We start from the raw sequence: 11,755 nt of genomic DNA on the forward strand, positions 1-11,755 counted from the left end.
CTACAAAGGAGACAATAGGTGGGTGGTGGGATGGAGTCACTGGGAGAGACTGATTTCGTCATAACGGACAAGGACAAATCGCATAAGATGTGGTGTTTGCAGTATGAGCTAGGGCAAAAGATCTACAGACACATATTTTGAGATTGGAACTTGTTTGGTTTGTTCAAAAAAAAAGGCAGGAGGCCATTACCAGTGGAGCCTGATGAACAGAGGAAGGGTGATGAAGTTAGAAAAGTGAACGCAAGCTAAATCCTGCAGTGGTTTATGCGGTAGGATGCAGTAAAGAGTTCTTAGTTTAGTCTAAAAAATAAAAAGTTTGTAGTTTCTAAGAAGGAATATCCCATATTCTGATTCACCTGTTAACAAGATCACCCTGGGTGAGAGAGGGTTATAATATGGTAAGACTGGAAGAAAGAGTTAGGTGGTTGGTTAGAGGCCTGCTCCAGGTAACAGATGAAATTATTTGAATTCAGAGTGAAGTAATTCAGGATGAAGGGAATTGGGTAGATTTAAATGAATGAGCCTCGACCTATGGACCAGGAGGTCAAGGTTTGATTCCCGGTCAGGACATATGCCTGGTTTCGGCTCAATCTTCATTGTGGGCCATTCAGTAAGCAGCCGATCATCATCATTGATTCTCCCTCATCATTGATGTTTCTATCTCTCTCTAACTCTCCCTTCCTCTCAGAAATCAATAAAAATATATTTTAAACAATAATTCTGGAGTTTTAACTGTAATGGGTTAAATGTAAGGTATAAGAAAAAGGAGGCACAAAGCTGATGACTGGGTGTAATATATTGCAACACTGAAGCCATATTTATTCAGCAAAGCTCTATTTACTTATTTTGACATTGTTCATATGCATTATACATATAAATGACAAATATTCCTGTCTATCTGAAGCTAACTTAATTGAGAGTATTTATTTTCTGGGTGATTTTCTTAATAACTTACATCGTTAACATTTTTCATAATCTTTGGTAAAGTATAAATAATGGTAACACAATTCCTAAACTCCCTCAGGAAAACTTATAATATATTCAGCTCAAATTAGTTTTTAAATAATAATAGCTAATCTATAATGCTTCTTATGTACCAGACCTTGGTTCACACTCTCGTCCCTAGACTATTTGGTCCCACAAAGCAGCACAATGTCTTCATCTCCTCTCCTTAACGTTGCTCCAGTCCCCACTTCTACAACTTTGATTCAGTGATCCTGTAAGTTATGATAAATTTTGCTCCCCTGCTTAAGTTCTGCTATTCTCAGAGTCACCTGTAATACACGTCTTTATCACAGTGTCTTTCTCCTTGAGTTTTCTTGAAATGTCAAGAGATGGCAAGAGATGGCAAGAGCTCTCTCACTGAGGACGCGATCTGAATGAGACTTGCTATTCTGAGTTTGCACAGTTAAGGAGGATGCGTGTTCATGTGCAGGTAATGACAACGGTGATAACAAAGCCACTTGCTGGGCATCTGCTCTGCTCCAGGCACTGTCCTGGAGCTGCACTGAACGTGCGTTATCTCTGAGTCTGATCTTCATAACAGGTCTGCGGGTTAGCTGTCACTGGTCCATTGCACAGACAATGCTTAGAGATCCGAGATGTGTTCATGGCCACTTGCCAGTAACAACCGCAAGGGCAAACTGGGGTAAGTTGAAGGAGTAGAGAGATAAGCAAGATGCGGCAGGAGGAAGTGAGGATAGGATAGAAGATGAAAGTCATAACCATACAAGTGCTCCTGCTTTCAGGGAGATGCTGATGAGCATGCAGTGTCCATAAAGAATCAAGCCTCAGTGAAGAACACCAAGCAGTTCGCTGTGGAAGTGAAAACTGAGAACGACCCTGCTTCTCTCTTTCCATGGAAGAGAGTGAAGGATGGTGAGGAGAACATGGCTATCTTCTTCAGAGGCCAGAATTTCACTTATTAGTATTTTATTATTGTTTTAAAAGTCAAACAAGGAAAATGTTCCTCTTTTCACGCTGCCTTCCTGCATATATCTACATAATGACCTGGTGAATCTTAATTTCAGAGGTATTTTGCAAGCTAAATTAACATGCCAATGGAGAAATACAATGTTACTTGCACAACCACCGCTTCGATCTGATTAACCATCCTTTAAGAATCACACACTCTCTCACACACTCACACACCACAATCCCCCAGCTCATTTAAATTTTCTTGTGTTTTCATGCACGATAAATTGGTGATAAAGTGTTATTACTGAGCATTCGACAGTTGAATTCATGAACTACTTTGTCAGTAAGAACATATGCAGGGGAAAATTGAATTATATGATTTAATCACGGGCTAATTATTTTCTTTGCTGGTCCTCTAAAGAAGCAGTGGATGCAAACTCACAAATATCACATTTATTTTTCTCAGCAGGAGGGAAGCGCTGGGCTGTGATTAAAATGGAATCATGTTGCTTCTTGCAGAATGTGTAATGGGTCCGAACTGCAAGAATAAAATATCGACTACACCCATTAACTGTGGTAGAAATCCCATTTAGTGGGGTAGGCAGTTTCCATAGAAATGTATGTAGTACATTGCAAATGCATATAAGCCAAATCGGTGAAGCTGTACTGATGGTACCAGGAGAATCTTCACCTGAAGCACTCTTTCAGTCTCCAAATAGACCTGACGCTGGGTCAGAAGGAAAATAAGTTTTACCTCTTCCACCTTTGTAATTGCACACAGCATTCCCCTAACACTATTAGCCTGTTTGAGATTCTGGAAAGTCCTGTCGTATGTACCTTTTTAACTCTGTTTGAGCCAACATTTCCCAAGTTGAAGGAACCACTGCAAATTTTTGTGTTGTTTGTCTTGTTTGCTTGTTTATTATTTTAGGAATACCTAGCAATAAAAACACAGTCTTGGGAATGTTGGTAAACAAAAAGGTTTATCCTTCATCTTGATGAGATTGTGTAGCTGCTCCACCTTTAATTTTGCCCACTTTGTTCATACCGAACTTGTACCCAAAATATGTTTCACAAGGAATATCTAGCAAAATATCTCTATTAAAATTTAGCACATGATGTAGTGCAGTTAAAACTTCATGCATAAAAACAGCTTTTCTGAACCACCAGAATATTGATAAAATGAGAAAGAAGGCTTAAGTCTGAGCACTGTGCACAAAGATTTTTCTGTCACAAGAAGGATGAAATAAATGACAAATTTCTTCACATACTAAAATTCAACATTCAGGATGAAAACTTAATTCTGAGAGAGAAAAATCTGCATTTTTTACATATTTCTTAAATGTTTAATTCATGCAAACTAGTATGCAGGTTACTAAAGCCATGAAAATAACTCAGATACAACCCCTTCCCTTGAGAAACCAATTTCATGTATATGTGATTACAACTGACCGTATGCATTTCTATGGAAACTGCCTTACCAATGTGTTAAGTGTTAATAGTAGAATTAACGAGAAATTGTGGAAGTACGGGACAGAGAAAGGGTTACCTTATGAGTGCACATGGTGTCAGACCTAATGATTAAAGAGCAGTGCACATACATGACACAGTGTCAGCTTCAGAAAACAAAGCATGAAAAATGTCTTTTTGAACTCAAACATTCTCACCCAGGTAGCCAATGACCTCATGTTGCCTTCAGCAGTTTCTCCATGTGACATTTCACGTAACCTGTTCCTAGGAAAGTGATATACCTCACCCCAAACACATATGCCCATAAAAAGCCATTACAACTCGATAATAAAAAGACAAATAACCCAATTAGAAATGGGCAAAGGATCTACATAGACACTTCTTCAACAAAAATATACAAATATCCAATAAACCCATGAGAGAGAATCAACATCATTAGTCATCCCAATCAAACCCACATGAGATGCCACCTCTCATTCATTAGACTGGATACAATAAAATAAAGTTAGTTAATAACAGTGTTGGTGATGATGTGGAGAAATAGAAATACTCATACTCTATTCATACCATGGAAAATGGTATTGTCAGCATAGAAAACTGGTAGGTCCTCAAATGTTTAAACATAGTTACCACATGATTGATCAATTCCACTTCTAAGTATATACCCAAGAGAAATGAAAATATAGGTCCAAATAAAAAATTGTACACAAATGATTATAAAGAATTAGTCACAAGAGGCAAAAGGTGAAGATAATCCTAATGTTCATGGCATATTTATACAATGGAGTATTATTTGGCCATAAGAAGGAATGAAATACTATAAGGATGAACCTTGACAAAAGTATGCTAAGTTAAAGAGAGATAAGTCACAAAATGGAACATATTCCATGATTTCATTCACATGAAATGCCCAGAATAGGGAATCTACAGAGAAAGAAAGTTGATTGATGTTTGCTGGGGGTGTTGGGTTAGGCAGGGGAGGAGGGAGAACAGGGGGATATAAGGGGGATAGGTAAAGGGTACAGGGTTACATTCCGAGGTGAGAAGTTGTCCTAAAACTGGCTGTGTTGAATAGAGTTGTACAAATCTGTGATTATACTGAAAAACAGTAAAACATATATTTCAAATGCAAAATTACAGTAAGCAAATCACAGTAAATGATATCTCAATAAAGTTGTTTTTTCCACAAAGATTCAGGCAACAAAATTACTGCATTTTCAGTACATATTTGTTGAATGAGTGAATAAATGATTTAAAAATGTACAGATAGAAACTCCAAATGCTTTAACAGAGTTCACTATTTTAAGATATGTTTTCAAGCTGGTGTTTTTTGCCCTTAGGGACACTACCATCAAGTGGTGGTAGGAGCCTTGCTTATATGGTATGAGTTTCCAGTGTATGAGTATTAGTTACACTTTGATTATTTCCTGCTCATATATATGATGCTATACTGCGGATGAATACATACCTTGCTATGTAAAAATAGCGAAATGATTATACCTTCACATATGAAATAACAAAACAGAAAAATGCTTAAAATGTAAAGAAGGAAATGTCATACTTTGCTCTCTAGTCCTTGAGAATTAGCAAGTACAACTGACACTAACTCCTGCCAACTTTAATTAAAACACCTCTGTCTAATTTAGTTTGGTCCTATTACAGATTCAAACTCCTTCTGGGATAATGCATAGTTCTTGTACCTGAGGACAACTTTGGCATGAAATGCCCTTTGACCACTCTCAGCAGTTTCTCTCCTTCTGTACCACAGATGGTCCATTCACCTTGCTGAGATTGTGAGGGCTAATTAAAATCATGGCCTTAGATTGCCTTTTAATGCTCTGAGTTAGTGCATAGTCTTTGCCTTTCCCTCTGGGGCCTCTACTTCCTTCCTTGTCTATCCAAGAAAGAAAAAATAGATTCATAACCATCTCAAGGATAAATGCAAAACACTGCTCAAATTGTCTTCTCCAAGAGAAGGGATGGCGGGGGGGAAGTAGAGCTCCACATAGTAGGCCTTCAAATATATTAAACTGCATATAAAACATATGTATTCAACAGAATCTTCTGAACAGTATTTTGGATAGAACTTTGGCATACTCTTATGAAAGCTATAATCCCAGATGAGGAATCCTATATCATAAAGGGCCAATATGCAAATAGGCCAAAAGGTAGAACCAAACAACCAATCAGTTGCTATGACGTATGCTGACCACCAGAGGGCATGCACAGAACATGGTGGGCATTGGCCACGGCAGGATGGTAGAGCAGGTGAGTGGGGGCCCCAGACCAAGGCAGGGCGCTGGTTGTTGTCATCGGGGTGAGCCTCTGGTGGTTAATGAAAATTCTTTGCTCCCACATGCTGCGATCTGCCCAGTGCTCGCACCCACTGATAGTGTTGGCCCTGCTCACACCCATTGCTGTGCCAGCCCCAATCACTCTGCGCTGTCAGTGGGTGCAAGCAGGGCCGGTGCTATCAGCACATGGGAGCAGCAGCGGGAGTAGGGCTGCCAGCAGACAGGACCGGGGGCCACAGCGGGAGGGGCCAGATGGGGGCACAGAGGATGGGCCGAGACCTGCCCCTGTGCCCACCGCAGCCTCACAGCCCACAGTTCCTTTCAAGGTGCACAAATTCGTGCACTGGGCTCCTGATTTAACTATAATAAGAAAGCAACACGGAGATAAGAAGCAGCAGCTCATAGTTTTGAATTTTTAAAATTTAATTCTGCCTTAGGTTAAGCACTTGTATCCTACATTTAGGTCATGAAAAAATTCTAAACTAATTTCAATAAGATCCATTTGGCAATTACCTCATGAAGCATAATCAATATAAACTTACCTAAGGCACTACTTTTATGAATATGATCATTAAATGTGATGGGTGAGGGGGGGTCACTGGTAATAAATGCCAATTACAGATAGACATGAAATTTAAGGACTGCTATTAAATCTGAAGCAGTGATGTTGTAAATTCAGGAGAGCTCCATTCAAATGAAGAGTTGCACATTAGAATAGAGGGATAAATATGACCTTAATGAATATGTTTTATGATAGCTCTTTTCCATTTCTGACTAAGAGTGAGCCTAACACCCAGCATAGGTGATCTCCCAGCACATTTATAAAGGAGGCCATTGAACACTTTGATGGGAAGTGGATGTACCACTTTCTCTCCAAACGGATGGGTCAGTTCACTACTTGGCCAATTACACATGCTCAGAAGTTAGCAACTAATATCATATATTTCAGTAAAAATTATTAAAACTAAAACATATATAAAAATACAAAATCACATCAATGTTTAATTATCATGTTTTCTTTCATTACTAGACACATCTGAGAGTTGATGGGGCATGAATATTTACTTCAACAAGCTTGTTGTAGTAAATTAAATTTATCTAAGAATTGATTAAGAAAAGAAACTTAATTTCCTAATAGCTAATGACATATTTACTATTAAATTGGGACATATTTAAGATGATAGGATCTAAAATGTGAGTAGTACCTGTTACTCAAAAATTACCAAGAGAGGGTGATATTGAAGAAAAGCTAAGACAGGGGAACATTAAATTTATAATCTTATAACTACACAGAACCTCATTTATAAACCAATAATTTTTTGATTCATTGCTTTTTAAGAAGAACATTATTTTTCCAACTGCCAGGAATTTAAGATTATCAGTACTAACGATATGTAATAAATATTACTGATATGCTTCTCCATTGTAGCTCATGTCTCTATAAAACCAATGAAGAATCTTTTTTAAAAATATATTTTTATTGATTTCAGAGAAGAAGGTAGAGGGAGAGAGACATAGAAACAATGATGAGAGAGAATCATTGATCGGCTGCCTCCTGCACCATCCCCCGCCCCCGCTGGGGATCGAACACACAATCCAGGCATATGCTCTTGACTGGAATCAAACCCGGGACCCGTGTTCACTCAGCAGGCCAACGCTCTATCCACTGAGCCAAACCAGCTAGGGCTCAAAAATCATTTTAACAATATAATGCATAGAACACATAGTCTTTCTGTGGTTACATTAGTCTGTAAGAAACTCCCTGGTTCTGGGTGTCTCAGACAACATAAACTTACTGTTTAAAGTCCTGAAGGGAGGAAGGCTAAGATCGTGGTCTGGCAGGGTTGGTTTCTGGTGGGGCAGCTCTCTCCTGGGCTTGCAGACCATGTCCTTCCTGTGTCCTCACCTGTCCTGTTTTCTGTGTGTGTGCTCTGAGAGAGAGAGTGCTATGATGCCTCTTGCTCTTCTTATGAAGAAACCATTTCTATTGGATCAGTGCCCCACTCTTAGGACATTTAGCCTTAATTACCTCCTTAAAGGTCCTACCTCCAAAGACAGTCAAATTGGTGATTACGGCTTCAACATGTCAATTTGGGGAGAAACAACTCAGTCTATGAAAAAACCATGAGTCTCAATGAAGAGCTTGTAAAATATTTTGATAGAAAGCTAGATAACTTAGGCATGAGGTACATACAATGGTATTTCTTAAGTTTACATCTCAGATGAGCCAGAGAACACACCAGGGATTTGAGTGGTCAAGATAAACAAGCCATGAATGGCATCTGTTCTTAAGTTTCTTACCATCTAGTTGGGGAGAAATCATAAATAGCTGGCTGCAGAAGCACAGAGGAAAGTAAAAAATACAAAATGTTTCACAAATATGGATATCCTATATGTGCCACAAACTGCCATTTTTGCCTGTTCCTAGATTGCTGCCAAAGAAAAACCTGTGCGTCACGAGGACATCGTTATATGATGTCTCCATGATCAGGAGAACCATGTGAGGATCAGTTGTGAAAACTTGGGACAAAGAGAGGGCATGAGGTGTTGTAATAGGTGGCACTTCATTTTCTTTGTTTCTGCTTAATCTTTGCAACTATGCTTTAGGCTTCTTGTAGGGCTAGAAGAGCATCTTATGGTTCGTTATGTCCGGGGCACCCACAGCTGTGCCTGCTATTCTGAAATGCTTCTCTCCAAATTCTGGCACCCAAGCAGACATCAAATCCTATGAAGAAATAATTATCATTCTCTATAAAAGAAAAAGAGGATTAAAGAGATAACTAGCCAAGATGAAACTGCTAATAAGGCACTACTCAAAAACTTTCCTGTGTCTTCCCATTGCCTTTAAGATAAAAATCCAGCCCAGGCAATGGGGCTCGATGATTGAGTATGAACCTATGACCCAGGAGGTCAAGGTTCAACTCCCAGTTAGGGCACATTGCCAGGTTGTAGGCTCGATTCCCAGTAGGGGACATGCATTGAATTTTCTATCTCTCACTCGCCCTTTCTCTCTGAAATCAATAAAGATATATTTTTAAAAAGATAAAAATCTAACCACATTAGGGACACAGTCAGGATCTATGCCACTTTTCAGCCACCATCAGAAACTCTTCCTACCAAGATTTTCAGTCACATCAATCACTTCCCCTCCCCAATCCCTTGCTTATCTGCAAACCTTTGCCCAATTATTCCTCCTGCCCTGAAAGTTCTCCACTGCCCCTGCAACCAACCTCAACTCCCATTCTCTCATCTTTGTTGAACTCTTTCTCCAGGGCCCTGGACTTCTTTTTCCCCCAACTGTTCTTTGGGTTGTTGTTTTTTTAAAAATAAATATATTTTATTGGTTTTTTTACAGAGAGGCAGGGAGAGGGATAGAGAGTTAGAAACATTGATGAGAGAGAAACATCGATCAGCTGCCTTCTGCACACTCCCTATTGGGGATGTGCCCACAACCAAGGTACATGCCCTTGACCGGAATCAAACCTGGGACACTTGAGTCCACAGGCCGATGCTCTATCCAGACAAACCAGTTAGGGTGGGGATTTTTTACTAATTGCCCACTTCCTGTCTTTTTTCCTAATGAGGCTTGGATCTGTGTCATATGGGCCTTTCTGTGTCCAAAGAGTACCTAGCTGAGCACACAGAGGCATTCACTCATCCGTTGGTCGCAGCTTTACTACTAATGCTGAGTTTCAGTTGTGTATCTGGGACTGGAACTGTAATTGGATAATTCACTACATATTCAGACATCTTTTTTATTATTCAAAAGCATTTTCAAAATAAAGTGAGTTACTAACGTGGCCTTTTCCATCCCACTACATTACAAAATGATAGTTTTTAACAGTTTAAACTTCTCCCATGTATCTTCATATGCTGTCTTCTTAACTCCCTTTTAAGATAATGTTCCTAAAACTTTCTGAATAGCTTGGTCTATTATAGTTACATTTTCAGAATCAGTACATTAATGATGGGTTGAGATAATGATATGCATTTAAGAGACTATGGGAATCAATTTTGAAGATACATTTTCTTAAAAATAGAAAATATATGTGAAATGTGTATATGAATGTTGATAACATGTATTATGCTAAAGACACAACCATCAGGCTTAATGAACATACCTGTCTAAGGTGGACATGCTCAAGTCAATGGGGAGAGGCCTCCTGAACACAGGCATTCAGAGAGGGGACCCATGGGAGCTGCTTTCTTAAAGGAGAAGTTCCTGCAGGAGGAACACCTTCCCCAAAAGACTTCTTTGAAAAGGTGTGTACTTGGGAAAGTAAAGTATAAATTCAACCACCATGTGACGTGATTAGGCCCCTCACGCCATGAAGCATATGGGGAACTCTTAGATGTGGCTTCAAGTCTTTAATTATGTTCAAAGTCTGACCCATCAGACTTATATGTCTCCTACTGACCAGTTTGTGCCAATTAGAGCCAACATTTTTCTAGAAAGTTGATGAGGAAAATCATTGAGGAAAACTACACACAAAGATAAAATTTTCTTTAATTTTTTATTTTTATTGATTTCAGAGAGGAAGGGAGAGGGGAAAATAAAAACATCAATGATGAGAGAATCATTGAGATGAGAGAGAATCATCGATCTGCTGCCTCCTGCATACCCACTACTGGGGATGGAGCCCACAACCTGGGCATTGTCCCTCACCAGAATCTAACCCAGGACCCTTCAGTCCACAGGCCGATGCTCTATTCACTGAGCCAAACCGGCTAGGGCCAAAGGTAAACTTTCAATAGTATATTGAATAAATTGCTTCGGACCTCTTTAAAATAAATTCCAGAATCCTTTCTGGAAAGTTCAAAAATGTTTTCATTTTCTCATGGATGTCAGACCTAATGGCTTCTACTGAAAAGTGACCTTTCCACCCACCTTCTTGTGTGGTGTGCATGAACAGTGCACAGGAATTATCCAAGGTTGGGCACTTTATTGGTTAAAGATCAAATACATTTTTTTTTATTTTTTAAAGATATATTTTATTGATTTTTTACAGAGAGGAAGGGAGAGAGATAGAGAGTTAGAAACATCGATGAGAGAGAAACATCGATCAGCTGCCTCCTGCACATCTCCTACTGGGGATGTGCCCGCAACCCAGGTACATGCCCTTGACCGGAATCGAACCTGGGACCTTTCAGTCCGCAGGCCGACGCTCTATCCACCGAGCCAAACCGGTTTCGGCAGATCAAATACATTTTTTAACGCATGCATGTATGCATCGATTCAGACAAGGAATCAATCTAGACCTAAGGCAGTGGCAAATCTCGCTGTGCGTATGAATGTTTGCATGATGATGGAGGTGAGTAGATATAGGGAAAAAAGAATATATTTTCAGAAATGGTCATTATAATTCTTCAGTCATAAAGTGGAATTTTTACAAATAAAAATGGACAGACTACTGCTCTGTAGCTCATTATGGTAGTACTGATTCAAATGAAGCAGAAGCTAGAACCATATCAGAGAGCCTGGCTCTGCATCCTCTCTAGGACCCCTCCTTCTCGCCCCCATCCCCCACTCCCCACCCCCCTGCCAGCTTTATGCTCTGTCTTCCCCACCCCTGCCAGCTTTATGCTCTGTCTTTTATGAGAATAGAGATTATCAACTCCTCATATCTTCACTGATTCCAAGTTTACATTGTGAAAAAATCTTAGTCATAAGGCATTAGAGCAACTGATTGCATACATTTGTGGTGATACTAAAATCCCATTTAAGCCAGACTTCAAACCTTTGTTAGCCTTCCCAGAACCTATGTGGTGCATGTACTCAAAACTTGTTCACCAATAACATATTGATGGATATTCCAATAGGTCATAATCATTAACATAAATGGTTATTTTCTTGTTGTTTTTCATCTTCCACTTAAAAGAGTATTAAGTTCTATTTTCCAAATAAATTCAGCCCTGCAAGATGAACTTTATATCAGAATAGTCAAAGAATATATCAAACATTTTATTATATTGATACTTATTTTAAAGCCTAAGTAGAACAGTTAAAACAGCATTATAACCACCTCCTGAATTAAATTATGCCTTCTACAATAGTTATAAATTATACGAGGGTT

At 39.2% G+C, this 11,755-nt stretch overlaps 1 protein-coding gene across 1 annotated transcript in view; it reads right to left on the reverse strand.

The window, feature by feature from the left end:
* Window positions 1-1,518: 1,518 nt before the first annotated feature.
* The window catches only part of LOC102763610 (netrin receptor DCC-like), a 27,965-nt gene continuing 17,728 nt past the window's right edge, over window positions 1,519-11,755 (reverse strand). Inside the window, exons 4-5 of the mRNA XM_015565697.1 lie at window positions 2,360-2,455; window positions 1,519-1,643 (exon numbers count right to left, since the gene is read on the reverse strand). Coding sequence (XP_015421183.1) covers window positions 1,519-1,643; window positions 2,360-2,455 — 221 coding nt within the window. The remainder of the gene's footprint in view (window positions 1,644-2,359; window positions 2,456-11,755) is intronic.

Source organism: Myotis davidii, unplaced genomic scaffold (genome assembly GCF_000327345.1).
Source record: "Myotis davidii unplaced genomic scaffold, ASM32734v1 scaffold520, whole genome shotgun sequence".
NCBI lineage: Eukaryota > Metazoa > Chordata > Mammalia > Chiroptera > Vespertilionidae > Myotis > Myotis davidii.